Consider the following 18,751-nt stretch of genomic DNA (forward strand, 5'->3'; position numbering starts at 1 on the left):
CATTGATCGAGTGAGTCGATTATCCCACCGATTGAGCGAGTCAATCACCTGAACTATCCCCTGAACCACCCACTGATTCACGAGAGAGTGCTTCTGGCCAGCTTGTGAATTCCACCTTCCGCAAGCTAAGCTTGGAATCTCTTGATCATCAAGTGATCTAAAGTTTGGAGTGATTCCAATCTTGCATCACTTGTTCTTTCTGTTCCTCTTTGTTTTGTCCTTCTTTCATTCCATTTCAAGGTGAGTGCGTGACTATGGCTGATCTAAGCATGTTTAACCTTTCTTATGTGTGTTTGATTGATTTGGATGGCTGGATTTGTTTTGTGTGGCCATGTTTGTGTGTTTTGGTTGTTGTTATTGTATGTTTGAGTGTTAGGGCTCATGGCTGGAGCTTTGGAGGTGATGGATTCGTTCTCTGGAGAGTTGAGAGGCGATTTCATGGTTTCTGTGGGGTCGGTGTCGCTCGACACCGAATTTCTGGACAGCGTGTGATTCGTGTCTTTTTATGCCTGGTTTGTTTGTTTTGGTTAATCTAATGCATGTTAGATTGGTTTAATATGCTTGTGTGTATAGCCCAGTGGATGGGAGGATCGCTTCACTGAGTATTTGTAATAATACTCACGCATCTCATTGTGTTTGTGGTGCAGGTAAAGTGTGATCTGTGCAATCATGGCGAGGAGAGGAGGATGATCTAGGGTCTCGGTTGTTATGTTATGAATATGTTAATTGTTGTTGTAACCTGGTTTAGAGGCATGCTAGGTTGCTGGTGTAAATTGTGGTTATTGAATGATTGGTTAATTAATATTATGATTAATTGATGCTGGTTTATTATGTTTCCGCTGTGCATGATGGTTTATTGTTGGGTTAGTTCCGTTAGATTAATAGTAGGTATGTGACTATTAATTAATTAATTTAAAAAAAAAACGGGTCGGGTCCTTTCAAAGTGTAAATGTAATATATCATGGTGCAATTTCATTGACATTATTAGATTAAAATAAGAATAACTAAAGTTTAATATAATTCATAATATGATGATTTTTTAAATAGAAATTTTTTTTAAATATGTAACTTTTTATTTATTTGGAATTTACAAAAATTAATGCTTTCCTAAATTAAGCTATAACTCATATTTAATATCTTTTATGTTCATTCCCGTTATTTATGTAAACTTCTTTACAAATGAGTTTATTTGTTTTTAACATCATAATTTAGATTGATGTTAATTTGTAAAAACTTGACCATCAATTTTTTAATTAATTAAGTAATTTTAAGAAATACAATATATTGTGTACTCAAAAATATATCCGAGAATTATTTTAAAAAAATAGGAAGTTAGGAAAAAAGTTTTTTTTAAAAATGGTATAATCATGTTTTATAGGATAATTGCTAAATTAAGTGCTTTAAATTTTTTTGATTATATTATAAATAATAGTGAATAGCTCGAAACTTTTTTGGTGATCCACGATTTCACATTTTTAATTAAATTTTAATTTTAATTTTATTTTGAATAAAATAATCCGTCTATCGGAGAAGTCCTAATCTAATATATATAAAACAATTATATACACTTGTTTTACAATTAGTATTGGAATAATTAAAATATGAATTTTTAATAATTAAAACATTCTTATACAATTTGTATAAGAATGTTTGGTAAGAATTATAGTAGAATTAAATAAATCAAAAATAAAGAAAAGGTAAAAAAATGATCGTGAGCATTAAAAACTCTCTTTGATTAAATATAGAGAATATGTACATATAACCTCCAAAATGTTTAGGGTTTAAAATGTAAAACTTATGACACCAAAATTATTGATTTTTATGACATAATATATATGCACAGAGTTTTCACTATTTTCTACAAAATAGCATTGATGACGTTGCATTTAAAAAGATACATATATCAAATTTTACTTTAATCAGAATGAAGTGTATGATAACCTTCTAATCAAAAGAAGAGTTGAATATATTGTCTTTTTGTATTCTTGAAATAAACTATTTAGAAGATGAAAATGTAATTGTGTATATGACGAGAATTTGATACTTGTTGATGCAAACTTGATTATATGACCGAGGAAAGAATTCTCAAGCTTCTTGAATGAGTCGTCACTCAAGACAACTTTCACTTTGCAAACCAGTTTAAAATCAGTATGTTGAATAATGGCTGCTTGAGTATTTGGTTCAGATCCATTTTCATAAATACCTCTAGGTAGAAGAAGATAGTCAACTGGTTCAATGTTTTCCATATGTTCAATTGGAAGTGAATTCAGTTAACATCAATATAAACTTTAAAAAAAAAATAAAGAACCAGAAGAAAGGGGTGTCTATTGTTCGAAATTCTCAGGTTGTTTTGGTAGCTTAGTCAATCTGTCTTTTTGACAATAATACCAGAATTTGTGTTGTGAATCATTTTAGAAGCAGTGATAAGCATATTCCAAATCAGCCAAAATAAATATTTGTATCAGTTGAAATAATAATTTGCATAATCGATGTTGATCTGCATAAGTTGCAAAATATGAAATTAATTTTACATTGGTTAATGCAAATGATGTCAGTATTTACACCAATATATCTAAATGACGTCAATATTTGCAACTATTATAAGTGACGTTAAGTGTTTATATAAGTTATAGTTAACTAATATTCAAATTAATAAAATAGTATGAAGTTAGTTTATAAAAATAACTACAACTTTTTATTTTGTTAATTAATATGTAAGCAAACTACTGAATTCGTTTGTAATAATAGTCGCTTATCAAACTATACACCAATTGACACCAAGAAGAATGATAACGTAAATTCTATCTAAGAAATTTATGAAACTTTTTCTCAATAGAATTAAGCAAGGTGTGACATTAAAAAATTAAATAAATATATTACATCAATTTTTATTATAGATGCTTAGTTTTTAATTAACACCAGTTGTTATTGATTTAAATTTTATATCGTTTTCTACATAATGTAAAGTATTATATGTGTAACAATGTAGTGAAGTGATACAAATGTGTCTAGATTTGCATCAATTTTATTGAACTGATGTAACACAACTCAATAATGACATACATCAATTTTGCAATTGATGTTAAATTATAATTTTTGTATTGATTATAAATAAGTTATACAAATTAAGTATCATTAGAAAACCATATAAACAGAATAAAATTTTGCAATTTGGACATCGGTTAAATCAAAATTCTTGATCATTTGGATTTTTTTTAATAATAATTCTCAACTATTGCCCAAAATTATGAACCTATGTGGCACATTGAATATATTATGTGTTTCTTCATCAATTGAATAGTATATTTTCATTAAAAAAAATATTGAATCATACTATATATGTAGATCATAAATACCTTTTTATTAGTTATATGATAATTCAAAATAATATAATAGTAAAATCAAACAAATTTGATAAAAGAATCCAAATTTTAATCCAACCTAATTGAATATACCCAAAATCTTTTGTAGTCTTTCGAGTATTTTGATTATTATGCCTATTTTATATATATACTAGCAGTTGATCCGCGCACGGGGAGGTTTATAATTTATTTTTTATATTTTGATATTTCATTGTTATTTCATTTTTTTCTTCGGTTTTTATTGTTGTCATTTTTTGTTATTCTATTTTTTATATGGATTTTTTTTAAATTTTGTATTAATTAATTTTTATTGTTATTTGTTTAATTTAATTTAGACATAATAGTAGGTGTTAGAACCTTATATTTAAGAAACTTTCAATTCTTGTAGTCCAAGTTTGTAGCCCAAGTTATTCTTTTGAGTCTACTGCTATTTCTTTTGGTCGGCGAGTCCATTAGGTTTGTTTTTTCACTTTTCTTGTACCTAAAATCGATTGTGATCTTGCTTGAGGTGGCTTGGGATGAAATCAATTTAGTGGTATATCTATGTGTATATAATAAATGTCCATGTTTTGTATTTAGACCCATAAATTAGAAAATTATTGCAAACCTTTTAATTAGATTAAATACAATTTGAATGAGTTGTCGAACTATATAACTGAAATGAAAAGAAATATGCTTAGTATATAAGACTACTTATAATGGGCATGAGGTAAAAAAATATTCAACTTGCAAACAGTGCAATGGTTGTTGTAAAAATGTTGTTAAGGATGTGGTAAATTTGGTGTTGATAAATTAAACACCATGGATTTTGCTTCAGTGTAGTAGTTTTTCCCATGTGTTATGTTTTTAGTGGCCATTAAAATTTATGATATATTTTTTCACCCTAATTATTTAAACTCAGTTATTTCATAATGTATTATTATATATATATATATATATATATGTATATATACATAATTTATAACAAAATTCATCATTTTCAATACTCTATAGATAAATAATTTTTTTCTTTAATTTCACCATAGATTTTTCTTATTATATTCCTTTTTTGTTAAATTACTATTGAATATATAAATAAATAAATGTTAAAAATTATATTGTAGAAAAGAGATAAAATGACATAGTTTTAAAAGTTAAAAAGTAGGATGTTTTAATTTTAAATCAATGTAAATGTTATTTTTAAATGATGAGGTGGCATATGATGTGGCGCTGACGTGGCGCTGACGTGGCGGAAGGAGAAGTGAGAAAATGTAACTTTATATATATAGATTTTGTTTACGAAAACACTTATTTAAATAGCATATGTAATAATTTCCAACTTATACCTCTTTTACTCTCATATGATTCTTAGTTATTCCCTCCGTTTTTTATATTAATTGTCGCTCTAGAAAAATTTATATTACATAATTTGTAATATTATGTAAATATGTATTCCAGGTCGGTTCAAAATTAAAATTTACTACCCGAACTCACAATCGGATACTTATTTACTATTATTATCATTGTAACGTCCCAACCGCCATCTCTCCAGTGGGTCCCATGTTTACCACCAGTCCATGGATTCACCTCTCTTAATAGGCTTTACGTCCTCTCACTAGGCCCATGAGCCCATTGATATCCGACAATCGGTTTGTTACGTCCGGGAGGTTTAAATACTTGTTTGTCGACCATACAAATCATCACATGATCTTTTCCTGTGTTTTGGCCTCACTCACTCAGTTCCGACAACCACTTCCGGAAGGTCACCTATTCTCTGACTACTACAGCATAAGCACGCTTAAATCTTGAGTTCTCTTACAACCTTTGACCGACAAGATAAACGCACTTTGGTGACATATATGACCAAATCAATTCATTTAAACCTCTACGCAAATTGGGGTCTCACAATCATAATCAAAATCACAAACAGTATTACTATATATTGAAGATATGGTAATATTTGGTTGTTAGCAAAAAATATAAACTAATAAAATGATGATTACATTTTTTTTAATATTGTTATACTAAACTTATTTAAATTTAAACAATTTATAAAAAATGAACATGTGGTACACCACCGGATAAAATCTAAAATGTAAAAATTATTTACCTACTCTTATTGCATAACAGCAGCTCCATTAGTTAGATACTCGATGGATATCAAAGTAATTATAATTTAGTTTAGTTTAAATTAAACTCGCATCCTCTGTTAATTTTGGGCCTCCATTGGTTAGATACCCATCTACAAGATTTTTTAGTAAATTTGTTGATATTTGTTTTATAGTTTATGTTTATTTATAAAAAGAAAATTTCTTACAAGTTTTTTTTTTAGTAAAAGATTATGTAAATATTATTTTAAAATATATCAAAGTACATTTCAACTACACTTTCCCCCAAGATTTCATTAATTTATTATAGTTATTTATAACAATACTACTAATGCATTTATTATATATCATATAAAATTACAAAAGTGCATTTATTTATTTATAAAATAGAACCAATAAGAAATTGACCTAAGGGCTCTAAAGTATCTCGTTATCTCAGCTTTTCCTATTAAAAATTAACATTTTGATTTGTTTTTAATTGTTTAAATGTCACATACCCATCATCATAAAACATTTGTCACCAGACATGTATGTGTCTTCTAACTTTGACAATTTATTTGTTGAAATATTAACAAATATTCATTCATTTGTAACACAATTGACTTCCACAACCGACCCATATATTCATTCATGTACGAACCGACCAAATTCATATGATCCCATCAAAGTTAGAAAAGCTTTCGGTTTACCACAAAAATCGTACGGACGATTTTATTCTTTTTCTTTTTCAATGCTTAAAAACTTGTTTCCATATATGGTAAATAAACAATTTTTTAATTGAAGAAATTATATAATCGAGGTTCCATATTTTTTTTTTAACTTATTTCAATAAAAGAAGAACCACTCCTTTTCTAATTTCTATAGTTTTGTTGTTGTCTTTTCGTCCAAAAGATATAACAAAACTTAGACACGTGTTTTATTTTCTTTTATAGATTAAACATCTTTTTTTTTTTTTTGGACAAAATAGATTAAACATCTAATCGTCTCTTTTAGACTCTAAAGTAAATATGAAAAGTGTGCGATGATTAACAACGGCTAAACTCAATTAAGTAATATTTCAACACAAAGATATATTGAACAAATCACGTTTTTAACTTTTAAATGTCACTAACTAATATTTAAAATTTGAGAAAATTTCACGAATATTATAATTTATAAATCATTAAAATAGTTATATTTATTACTCTAATCTTTAAAACTAGTTTTCATGTTTGCTTTACAATAAAAGAACAATAGAAACAATAACGTTTGTCAATACGGAATTATAGAATGTTAGTGATATTTTTTAATCTATTATTCAAAATCTTAAACAATATTAGATTTAAATTATGCAAAATATTTTTATTAAACCACTCCGGAACAGATTTTATAGTGTTAAATCAAATTTTCTCCAAATTTTTTAAGCGATATCTTATAATACTTTAGAAATTAAAAATGTGATTTTCCTTTTTATTTTACCTTTGCTTAATAAAATGTTAAATAAAATTCCATAATGCAATGAATCTAACTATGGATAAGAAAAGATTGTTGTGACGTAGTACAATTTTTGGAATTTTATCAAACTCCATGGATAAGAAATGATTGTAGTAATGATGTCGGCAGTTACAAGTGATGTAGTTAGAGAAAGATATGTAATAACTCAATTCGGACATGAACTCATTTTAAAACTTATCTAAAGAGATCACCGACGAAATCTTTTCGGGTCTTTCACAAAATTTGTACTTTGATTCCTAAGCCTTTCGTCTGAACACACGTGTTTTTTTATATTCAACATGTGCATTTTATAAACCTTTATTTTAAGTGTTACTTTTTCATTTTTACAACTAAAAGACAAAATGAAATATTGAGTGTAGCTAAATCAATCGACGTGTACTGATTCATGAATGTCTAATTCAAGTAGGTAAGGAAATCTTTGGTTATGTCTTTTTTTATCCACATGACACTATTTGTATGACGGCTAGAGAAAGACATGTTGGCTTGGCCATAGAGACTATATGAACTATATAAGTCTCATTCCACTTGGCTCTATACATATCTTTATAACATTCATCTCTCTACTCGAATAGAAACGTTACGACCAAAACACAAAACTGGCGAACCAACGTGAGTCCAACGAGGGAACGGGCAATGGCCAATATTACTACAATGCGGAAGAAATAACAAGAATCATGAACGAGCCAGAGTATTATCCCCCGGGTTATAACTTGTCTACCACCGCGATTTCGGCTATGGTTTCTGTCCTGACTGATGTTGTCTCGGGCGAGGCGGAACACTCGGGTTCCACCACGTGGACGACTGGTCATACGAGAGAAAGAGAAGAGTTTGTTTTGCCTACTCAACCATTGGTCACTAGTTCAGCTGGTATGTGTTAATAAACTTCAAAAATTGTTATTTGTGTGCACTACTAATTAAGTACTAACGAATGAAACAATGTACAGAAGAATGTGAAAGCTCAACAACGTCTTTGGAGAAGCCAAAGAGATATAGAGGAGTGAGGCAACGTCCATGGGGAAAATGGGCCGCGGAGATTCGAGACCCGCACAAGGCGATGCGTGTTTGGCTCGGCACCTTTGAGACAGCCGAGGCCGCTGCTAGAGCGTACGATGCAGCGGCACTCCGCTTTAGAGGAAGCAAAGCAAAGCTTAATTTCCCTGAAAATGTAGGAACTACTCGGTCGATCGAACCAGATTCTCATCACTTCTTGCAGAACTCAATGCAACCTCCTCTGACATACTTGGAACAATGTCCAAGTTTATCATCTTCCTATGATCAATGGACTGAGTATAATCAATACAACTACCCATCTTATGGTTAATAATTAACATATACATTGTCAAGGCTATGTATAATGTATCTCTTTTTATTCATTTTGAGAGTTCATCACTTCTAATACAACTTCCTTTTCATTCTTGTCTCCTTGGATATGTCTTCTAATGTTGTGAAGAATATACAACTTGTGATCAAAGTCTTGTAATTAGCGTATGATTCTACATTACAGGGTAAGAATCCATGTGTTGCCTAAAGTCATATTTATTTCAGTAACAATTTTCATTTTTGCGTTTTAGACATCTATATATCACTTTATTAAAAACAAATAAATCTCTATATTAATCATTTATAAATGAACATAGTGATGAAATTTGAATTTGCCTCTTGAGGTAGCTTCAATTCAAGTGATACGTACACAATATGTCCCACACACTCAAAAATCTTGAATAGAACATGAGTTTGGATGTCATTGTGCTATCGATTTATGTATGTAAATTAGTATCCAATGTTGATGTCAAATCTCGTTTTGACTTATTTGTTGTCTTTTCTTTTATACATATCTTTTGTGTACAGAAATAGTATATATATGGGCCTGTTCGGGAATGAGTTGCAGTGACGACGACTCGCGGCAAAAATTAATCACTTTTTACTTCTCTTTAAGTTTTTCTTAGTGGAGTTATTGAATTATGTATTTTAAAAGAATGAGATGTATTTGAAATCCATAAAAAAATTAGTTTGATAAAATATATTAAAATTAGTTGTTATTCAGTGTCTTATATATTTTGATGGATTTTGGTTAAAATGAATTTTAATGACTAAAACATGAGTAATCAAAACTTTTCCATTGGTTTTTAATATATTCTAGAAAATAAAAAAACAAATGAATATCTATCTCCTCCACTTTTATCATTGTTTCTACCAACACTAAGTGGTTTTCAGTCTTGCTCATACTCTACAATACTCTAGAGAATATACTATCACTCCCCAGCAAACCCACCATCACTACCACATGAGAACTCCACCTCCACGATTTTTTTGAACGAATATTTGAGAATTGTATTGGTGAAAAACCAGATCTTGTTGGAATCTTAACCTCAACACCACTACTATTGGGAATTGCATTTGTTTTTAGTTTTAGTTATTTCTTTTTAATTATTAACAAATCTTATGTGACATATTTTTATTGGGCAAATGATATCAGTTTTTTTTTTAAAAAAATTCTTTCACCTAGAATACTTTATAATAATATTAAAAACATTATAATTAAAAATTAAAAATTAAACCAACATTCATCTAATACATTTCACTGTATTTGTTTTAGCTGTTTAACTATGAAATCACTCAAATTAAAACTCAATCAGGGAAGAAGCAAGTTACCAAACGAATCTCTTCAAAAAAACTCGTATGGGCTTAGGCCCAATAGCTTAATTCGGCCCATATTCAAGGCACTCATAAAACCTAGGTGGCTTACTATAAATTGAAAGTAGGGTTTTAAAGATCATTTCTCTCTTGCAGTCCTCATCGTTGGAGCATAGCAGCCGAAGGCCACAAGGTTCGTCTCTTTCTCTTCTTCATTTCCTCTTCCTCTATCGTGAATTCACCTGACAATGTATATCTAGCTTAATGATTCTCTCTAGTTTAGCGAATTTAGCATCATAGTGTTTATCACTTGATACATTTTCTGAATCTCTCTGTGTTTAGAGTTTGGTTCTGAAGCTATCATTTTTATCATTGTATGTGTAGAAGTTTTGTGTTTGTGGTCTCTTATGTTGTTGTTGTTGTTGTATTGATGTGAGTGTAGAAGAAGGAGAAGAATGTCTCACAGGAAGTTTGAGCACCCAAGACACGGTTCTCTTGGTTTCCTTCCAAGGAAGAGAGCCAACCGTCACAGAGGAAAAGGTTTGATTTTTGGATTCATTTAGTTTCATATTTGGTGGATTCGTTTTGTCTTTTTGTTTGCTTACATGCCCTTGTTGGTTTAACAGTGAAGGCTTTCCCTAAGGATGACCAAACCAAGCCGTGCAAGTTCACAGCTTTCATGGGTTACAAGGCTGGTATGACTCACATTGTCAGAGAAGTCGAGAAACCTGGATCCAGTAAGTGATATTTGTGTTTGTGTTTGTTCAGATGTGTCTTTAGTGAGCTTCTTTGACTTTGGTATTGTTGTTGTTGATAGAGCTTCACAAGAAGGAGACATGTGAGGCTGTTACCATCATTGAGACACCCGCTATGGTTGTTGTTGGAGTTGTTGCCTATGTTAAGACCCCAAGAGGTTTGAGGTCTTTGAACACTGTCTGGGCACAGCACTTGAGTGAGGAGGTTAGGAGAAGGTTCTACAAGAACTGGGCCAAGTCTAAGAAGAAGGCTTTCACTGGCTACGCCAAGCAGTATGAAAATGAGGAGGGTAAGAAGAGCATTCAGGCTCAGCTTGATAAGATGAAGAAATACGCTACTGTCATCCGTGTTTTGGCCCACACTCAGGTACTTTTGCTTATTGAATGTTTGTGTTGACGCTAATATCTTCTGCACTCTGTTCTTGCTGACATTTCTTTGTTGGCTCTTAACTACAGATCAGGAAGATGAAGGGATTGAAGCAGAAGAAGGCACACATGATGGAGATCCAGATCAATGGTGGTACCATTGCCCAGAAGGTTGACTTTGCCTACAGTTTCTTTGAGAAGCAGATCCCAATTGAAGCTGTTTTCCAGAAGGATGAGATGATTGATGTCATTGGTGTGACCAAGGGTAAGGGTTACGAAGGTGTTGTTACCCGTTGGGGTGTTACCCGTCTCCCCCGTAAGACTCACAGGGGTCTACGTAAGGTTGCTTGTATTGGTGCGTGGCATCCTGCCAGAGTGTCCTACACTGTTGCTAGGGCTGGTCAGAATGGTTACCATCACCGTACTGAGCTCAACAAGAAGATTTACAGGTTGGGCAAAGTTGGTACTGAGGCACATTCAGCCATGACTGAATATGACAGGTCTGTAGATATCTCTGTTCTGATCCTTAACCTGTCATTTATGATTTCTTGGTTGACTGATGATAATGGTTTGGGTTATGATATAGGACTGAGAAGGATGTGACACCAATGGGAGGATTCCCACACTACGGAATTGTGAAGGATGACTACTTGATGATCAAGGGATGCTGCATGGGTCCTAAGAAGAGAGTTGTAACTCTGAGACAGTCATTGCTCACTCAGACTTCCCGTCTTGCCATGGAGGAGATCAAGCTCAAGTTCATCGACACTTCCTCAATCTTTGGACATGGTCGCTTCCAGACCACCCAGGAGAAGATGAAGTTTTACAATCGTGTCAAGCAGTAAGAAGTGTCGTTGAGTTAATCACATTTCTTCTTAGAAAGTTTGATGTTTGGTATCAGTTGCTACTTGTCTAAGAGAGATTATTATCCTTTAAACAATCCAATCCAGTTTTTGTTGCTTGTTCTAGTTTTTGCTATTTTGGAAGACAAATTATTTGCTTCTCAAGTTTTGAGTCTTTGAGTTAGATGTCTTCTTGAAACCATAACCAAACATGAAACCCTCTTTAAACTGGAATCTTGAAACTGTTCCCCAGTTGTCATTTAAATACTGATCTAAAACCATTGTTGTAGTTGTCAAAACTGACATTGATCCTAGTCGTGTCATGTAGCAGAGTAGACAGTGAAGAACTAATGTCAAATTGTCAATAGCATCGATCTCCATGGCCATACTATGCTATGTCACGACGTGAAGGCCATGTCACGACGTGAAGCTTCTGCTTACCAGGAAGATCAACAAGGCAACTACTATTTTTCCATGATTATTGCGGAAGACATCAATGTTATCCTTTCCTGATTTATTGCACTAAGTTAATCTCATAGTCTCCTTCCGATGTTTACAATCCGTTGACTGCAATGTTTATGTAGCTTCTAAAATCAAACTATGCAGAGAGAACAAAGAATGATACAATGTTCTAGACTTGTCTCTTGCCATTTCCTCTCTTATGTCTTTATATTACCATTAAATGTTGAGCCCATAAAATCAAGACAAACAATTAAAACCAACAAGTTAAAAGGAACAGAAGAGTACGAACAAGGAAGGAGCAGCGAGTTTCGACTCAAAAGAAACATACATTCATTAATCCTCACCAAACCCTAATGTTATTAGAGTAGATTGTGAGAGAGAGAGAGATAGGCCTTTCGCGATTTTAAATCGTCTGTAGCTGGGAGAAGGAGATTCTGATAATTGATCCGCCTAGAGAAGTCGCGTGCTTGCACACCAATGTTTCTGCAGCTTCCTCCTCGTTCTCAAACTGTACCAGGGCCTGCTTTTTCCCGTTCATCTCAAAAACTTTTGTGTTCACTATTGCCCCATGTTCTTGCACATGGTTTACTACTTCCTCCTCTGTCACGTCTTGAGGAAGTGTCGATAGGTGAATCATCTTTGTAGGGGAGCAGCAATAGCGGTAGTTCTTTGCAGCATTGCGGTTGAAGCGGTTCAGGTTCGAGTTTACATAATCATGGGAGTCTGTGCCTGGTGTTATATTAGGATGCTTCGAGAAGTTTACTTCTAACCGCTTACCAAACAGCATCGCTCCCTGCAAAGAAACACAGCATAACACAAATTAACAATTCCATTTCACATCTTTCATAACTCATTACTTGTCCCAAATACAATCTCAAATGTGCATATATTGACAAAAAGGGACACGTAAAAACCTTGAGGAAATGTACTGCAAGCTCAGCCTGGAAACCATCACCCATTTGGACAAGGGCATGGTCAGGTTTGTTTCTAAGAAGCTTAATCCTTACAATGTTTCCGTAAAGAGAAAACAGATTGAATAACTTATCCTCATCAATACTCTGAAACAAATGAAACTGATTAGCCCGGAAAATATCGTAAGAAAAAACCAAGTTGTCAAAAGCAGAACGGGAAATGACTAACTTACATCTGCATTCAGATTGGAGACAAGCAGAGTACACCTATCATTTGTGCCAGTTATACCCGGAGGCAAGCCTCCTCCAAAGGCAGCTGCAATTGCAGCTGTGTTTGCCATCTAGTATCAAAGTAAAGACACAGATGAAATTAGTTATGCATATACTTAAAACTTTTAAAGAATCACGAAATCAAGAATACACTAGAAGGTTCAATAAATGAAAATGGGGGAGAACCAAAAAAAAAAGCTACTTAGAGAACACATTTGAGAGAAAAGTGGTCAATGGTGATATCTTGACTAATATGGACCAAAAGAGTTGCCAAAACTGTGTATCAAGCTAAGCATTACCCACCTGAGGATATGCCACTGAAAAAAAGGAAAAATATGAATTAGCAAAAGACCATAGTATAGAAGAACAAAGAGAATCAGTAATCTACTATCATGCATACCTCCTACATCACCATAGCCGCCACCAGGCTGCAAGAGAAAAAACCCAGAACATTAAGACGGCTTAAAAGGATACAAAGCATATGTAGTTAATAAATAAAGCTATTCATACATGTGATGATCGGCCTTTTTGCTCTGCTGGCAGGTTTGGGTTTGTATAATCCCTATATAAAAGCTTAACAAATCAATTTATGAACATCAAACTTTATAACCGCAGAGAAGAAGCCAGAGACATAAAATCCATACCTAGATCGATCATTATTGTAATTTACTTGCAGCTCCTCAAGACTGAAGATGGAAGAACATATCAATACAGGCAACACTAGATCAAAAAAATGTAGAAAGTAACAATAAATTCCATTAACAACATATATAAGCAAACAGAGCATACTTTGAGAACTGGATATCCAGCTGACAACACCCATCATATATGTTACGACCCTGCCACAAAGAAGATGACATATATTTAATTCGGTTATCCGAAAGGTAAGGCAGAACTAAAATATTTTGGTAAGTTTTTAAATTTTTTTTATAGACAAAGCACCTGTAGGGCAGTTCTAGCAGAGGCAGCATACTGTTGTACTTGATACTGTATAAGAGCTTGAAAGCCTAAACAGCCCACAAAAAAGCTTAAAGTTAACGATCATCAAACTATTAAATGGAAGTACAAAATCTTCATAGAAATAATGTATCCTTATATAAAAGAGGCCAATGACATGAAAAAGTCAAACTGCAAAGTAATTCGTCAAATGAGATAAACCAATTATTTAAAAACCAATCCTACATACGAGCTATAAACCGAATAGAAGAGAGAGATAGAGAGAAAAGAAACGTGGAGAAGCTGACCAGCAGACTTCTGGAAAGTGACCAGCTTCTCGACAAATCCATAGGGAGAAAAAACTTGATGCAGCACGTCAACAGTAATTGGATACAGCATGTGATGGATTGTGACTAAGAGAATACGATTCGGCTGTACATCCACCATCCCACAGCAACCACCAGTCAGAAACAAGACGGAAAGAAGATAGAAAGAAAAGAAAAGAAGTGAATTAAGGGCGAAAATAGAAGTGCAGGTTAAGAACCACCGAGGGAAACGTAAACTACTCATTTGACAAGACAAGATATAAAACAACATACTTTGTAATGTAATTAATGACGCTAAATGGGGAAAACATTACAAACCTCATCTTCCCGTCCATGAATATTCTGCTCTATAGTTGTCAATTCTTGGTGAGAGGAGAACTGGACATACACATTCCTACCTCTAAAATTGGACATGTCCAAAGAAATGTCAGAAAAAGACAAGAGAACAAATAAAGAGGAATGTGATTGATTGGTCACAAACCTTATAGTTGGCTGAACATTAGTAAAAAACTGAAGGGCACTAACTGCTGAAGAAACATCTTGCATTTGGAGAAGAGCCTTCAAATAGTAATCTCAGGTTAATACCATAAGTTTCCTCATTAGACAGAAAGCACAAGAAAGTAGAGTTTTTTAAAACTAGAAACCTGATTCTTTGCCCTGAGCATCACAAGCTTAGTTATAACCCCAAATGGTTGAAAAAGCTGAAGCAAATCATTCTGATACAAAACAAGAAGCAACCAATCAAAGCTTGGCACAAAAACAAAAGGGTTGATGAAACATAAGAGCAAGTAGAGAGTTTTATATCTTTACTTCAGAAATCTCATGACCAACATTACGAACATGAATGACTTTGGAAGATTCAGCCATTTCTTCAAAACCTGAACAAAAACAAGAACAAACACAAACCCATCAAACTCAATCAACCAAATTCGCCACTCACATAATCAAAATCAAAACTTTCCAATTCCATTTCCCAACACAAGTAGATTCAGAATCAAAGAAGAGAGTTTTCCCTTAGACACTAATCAAAACACAAACATCGAATCAAAAAAAACACACAACATTGGACGAAATCGAAGAAAGTAATCAAATCAAAGCCAAGAAAACATCAGACATATCCAAATCGGCTTAGAAACACATACTCAGAAACAGAGATGAAAACAGAGAGATGCAGAGGAAGAGAGAGAGGGAACTTGGTTCGTCTCAGAGAGACAAAGAGAGAGAAGAGAAGAGAGAGGAGAAAGAATCTGAGAGTGTAGATCGAAGGAAGAGAGGCTCGAGTCTCGTCGTCAATGGTCTCGTTGTTGTGCTTGCTTTAACCCTATCTACTTAATTTATCTTTATACTATCGAACTTTTTCTCTTTTTCGTGCCTCTTTGTCTCTTTTAGCCAAACCCTTTTTTATAATCACACAACTTCTCTCAATTACTTTTGACAATGTTAATTTAATTTTAAAATTTATTACTTTCCTTTTAAAATTTAATTTAATTTTATGTTATTTACTTTAGATGAATACACACAATTATCTTAATTTTTTTTTTGACAACAAATCTATTAGATTGAATATTATCTAAAATTGATTACTATGCTTTTTATTATTTTATTACGGTGAATACGTATCATTGTCACATTAACTTTTAAAAATTGGATTAAGTCCTGCATATATGTGAGGGTATAATTTAAATTTAAAACTCATAAAAAGAACTAAAAATAGTAACTTTAGAAAACAAAATAAAATCATAGTACATGAAAATGCATTATATATATATATATATATATGTATATGAAACTTTTATGAATTTAATTACATAATATATCATTTAAAACTTTTTGCAGATCCTAACATTAACTTCTATTTTAGAGAGGGTTTAAAGGTAAAATTATAAACCTACTCAACAACATATATTTACAAAATTTAAATTAAATTATTATTTTGTATTTTTTTATTTTTTATGCAAAGGTAAAGTTACTAACTTTTTATAATTTTGAATCATAACATTTACTAATTTTGTTCTATACATATTTCTTTTACTCTTCCATGCATGTGATTAAATTTTACTATAAAAAAATAGTTGTATATGAAAAATTCAATAGTTACTTGGCATTTGTTATTTCATGCACAACACGACTCATCTTACTAATCTATATTATTTATCTTATCCTTTTAAGATCGTTAGTTTTATCCTTTTACTGACAAATTAAACTTTTACAAATTTATTTTTGTATCTATCTATCCTATTAATTGGTAAGCACAACAAGTAGCCAAACAGCCCCCAATTTTTTTAAAAAAATGTCATGAAAGATATATAAGTTACCAAACAATATTAATGACATCAAAATCTTTTTAATAAATAAGTAAATAATTAAAAACAGAAACTACCTATATTTATGGAAATCATTTTAATTTTGTTGCCAAAAAAATGGAACATTAAATTTGAAAATTTACATATGTAACATATTTAATTTGTTGAGATATGTTTAAACAATAATTTAATATTTATAAATGTGACTCTTTGGTTACATTTTTTAAAATTTGTGGTAACACAAACAAGAAAAATACACTATAACTACTGGCTCTATGTTTCAACAACCTAATAATTAACGGTATTGGTTTTTAATGTTGTTAATTATACTCTATATAATGTTATTTAAAAAATAATAACATGTAAATGATTTCATTTATATTAAAAAAATATATGATCTTATTTTAGAGGGAAAGAACGGGTACAAAAAGAAAACGGGTAATTCAAAATAAAATTTATCTAAACTATTTCTCATCAAAAACAAGACGATATAAAAAAAATTTGGAAACTTAAATTCAATTTTAAATTTCAAATATCAAATGACGGGTATGATACAAGAATTTAAAATTTAAATAGCAAAAGTAAGTTTCAAATTACTTAAATATTTCAAATATCGAGACAAGAAATAACTGATATGAAAAGAGAACGGACGGGTAATTTTATTAGTTAATTACATGCTATATAATGTTATTTTTAAAACATAAAACATGTAAATGATGTCATTTATATATAAAAAAATATGATCTTATCTTAGAGGGAAATAACGGGTACAAAAAGGGAACGGGTAATTAAAAAAAAAATCTAAACTATTTCTCATCAAAAACAAGACGATTTAAAAATATTTTGAAACTTCAGTTCAATTTCAACTCTTTCAAATATCAAATGACGGGTACGATACAAGAATATGAAATTTAAATAGCAAAAGTAAGTTTCAAATTACTTAAAGATTTCAAATATCGGGACAAAATAACGAATACGGAAAGAGAAGGGGTAATTTAGAAAATAAAAGTTATTCTCTTAACTATGTCTAATATTATACAGAAAAGAATTATGGGTAGCATGCAAGAAGACATATTATTTATTCATGTGGGTGGGCCAAAATATTTCAATTTGTTGCACGACATGCATAGTGAACGGGTTTGACTCTCTTGACATCTATATTTATGTTATTTTATTCAAATGTTTTAATGTTTTATATTGTTTTTATGTGATGTGATAGTTTGGGAATTTAATTGATTTCTAACTTATCATTAATTCGATTCACACTCGATCCGGATCTCTTATCATGTCGATCCGATATTGCAAACTTTATGATAAACTTAGGTTTTGCAATCAACTCCGCACGTACGTGCGGGTCCATCCCTAGTTCTAGTTAAATAAGAGTTAGTTTTAGTTATATCTGACTTTCATATTTTGTTTCATGAATCTACAAACAAAGTATAGAGTTAATTTTCAAATTGATTTTGTTCTCATCCTTTAAAGGTCAGTAATTGATTTCGACACATGTAATTTTTTTCTTATCCTTAAAACATTAGTAATCACTACTATTTATCAAAAAGTTTTTTAAATCTGTTGCCAAACAGAATCATTTAAATTGTTTCTAACAAAACCTATATTATAAAAATGGAAATCCTATTGCCAAATACTCTAAACGTGTTGTCAAACACCCTAAAAACGTATAAACATGCGGATCTAAATAACCAGGTAAAACGACCCGCTTTTAGACATACATAATATATAAACACGTGTTAGAGCCATATGTTTAAAATATTAGTTAGCTCTATTGGTTAATTATGTATCTATTGAGCACCATTTTCCGGGTTCGAGTATTTTATCGAGATTTTCGAAATAACTTTTACAGAAAAAACATTATTCTGTCGAGATTTTGATTCACATTAAAATGAAAATACATTTCATTGAAATTTAGATTTAACAAATATTTTTAATCGAAAACTTAGATTTAGTAAATTTCACAAAATAAAAATAATTGACTAAAATAAGGC

General features: G+C 31.5%; 3 protein-coding genes across 5 annotated transcripts; 2 read left to right on the forward strand and 1 right to left on the reverse strand.

Annotated features, from left to right (window-relative positions):
* Window positions 1-7,677: 7,677 nt before the first annotated feature.
* LOC17899886 (ethylene-responsive transcription factor RAP2-6) lies at window positions 7,678-8,264 on the forward strand. The gene is given in 2 exon segments (XM_023788719.1): window positions 7,678-7,816; window positions 7,888-8,264. Coding segments are annotated over 2 exon segments (516 nt in total).
* Window positions 8,265-9,703: 1,439 nt separating this feature from the next.
* LOC17898016 (60S ribosomal protein L3-1) lies at window positions 9,704-11,724 on the forward strand. Of its 2 annotated transcripts, XM_006304976.2 has the most exons (6): window positions 9,704-9,770; window positions 10,020-10,117; window positions 10,204-10,314; window positions 10,395-10,699; window positions 10,789-11,198; window positions 11,285-11,724. In XM_006304976.2, exons 2-6 carry the CDS (start codon window positions 10,033-10,035, stop codon window positions 11,541-11,543), a joined length of 1,170 nt encoding a protein of 389 aa, XP_006305038.1. In that variant the 5' UTR covers window positions 9,704-9,770; window positions 10,020-10,032; the 3' UTR covers window positions 11,544-11,724. The 2 variants fall into 2 exon arrangements, with proteins under 2 accessions (XP_006305038.1, XP_023633273.1); XM_023777505.1 differs by lacking the exon at window positions 9,704-9,770 and having other exon boundaries at window positions 10,015-10,117.
* Window positions 11,725-12,159: 435 nt separating this feature from the next.
* On the reverse strand, window positions 12,160-15,764 carry LOC17900449 (polypyrimidine tract-binding protein homolog 3). Of its 2 annotated transcripts, none has more exons than XM_023777504.1 (15): window positions 15,639-15,764; window positions 15,256-15,323; window positions 15,090-15,161; window positions 14,927-15,003; window positions 14,764-14,845; window positions 14,428-14,551; window positions 14,126-14,190; window positions 13,973-14,022; window positions 13,828-13,869; window positions 13,694-13,745; window positions 13,584-13,611; window positions 13,487-13,500; window positions 13,147-13,254; window positions 12,917-13,060; window positions 12,160-12,795 (listed from the first exon to the last, which is right to left on the reverse strand). In XM_023777504.1, exons 2-15 carry the CDS (start codon window positions 15,310-15,312, stop codon window positions 12,406-12,408), a joined length of 1,305 nt encoding a protein of 434 aa, XP_023633272.1. In that variant the 5' UTR covers window positions 15,313-15,323; window positions 15,639-15,764; the 3' UTR covers window positions 12,160-12,405. The 2 variants fall into 2 exon arrangements, with proteins under 2 accessions (XP_023633272.1, XP_023633271.1); XM_023777503.1 differs by lacking the exon at window positions 15,639-15,764 and adding an exon at window positions 15,588-15,623.
* Window positions 15,765-18,751: the final 2,987 nt, after the last annotated feature.

Source organism: Capsella rubella, unplaced genomic scaffold (assembly GCF_000375325.1).
Source record: "Capsella rubella cultivar Monte Gargano unplaced genomic scaffold, Caprub1_0 scaffold_1, whole genome shotgun sequence".
NCBI lineage: Eukaryota > Viridiplantae > Streptophyta > Magnoliopsida > Brassicales > Brassicaceae > Capsella > Capsella rubella.

Coding starts and splice junctions, on each gene's coding strand:
- LOC17898016 (XM_006304976.2), top strand. CDS start 10,033: ATGTCTCACAGGAAGTTTGAGCACCCAAGACACGGTTCTCTTGGTTTC. Junction 10,118..10,203: donor CAACCGTCACAGAGGAAAAG/GTTTGATTTTTG, acceptor TTGGTTTAACAG/TGAAGGCTTTCCCTAAGGAT. Junction 10,700..10,788: donor GTGTTTTGGCCCACACTCAG/GTACTTTTGCTT, acceptor TCTTAACTACAG/ATCAGGAAGATGAAGGGATT.
- LOC17900449 (XM_023777504.1), bottom strand. CDS start 15,312: ATGGCTGAATCTTCCAAAGTCATTCATGTTCGTAATGTTGGTCATGAG. Junction 15,004..15,089: donor TGCTCAGGGCAAAGAATCAG/GTTTCTAGTTTT, acceptor TACTATTTGAAG/GCTCTTCTCCAAATGCAAGA. Junction 13,612..13,693: donor AAAAAGGCCGATCATCACAT/GTATGAATAGCT, acceptor TTTCTCTTGCAG/CCTGGTGGCGGCTATGGTGA.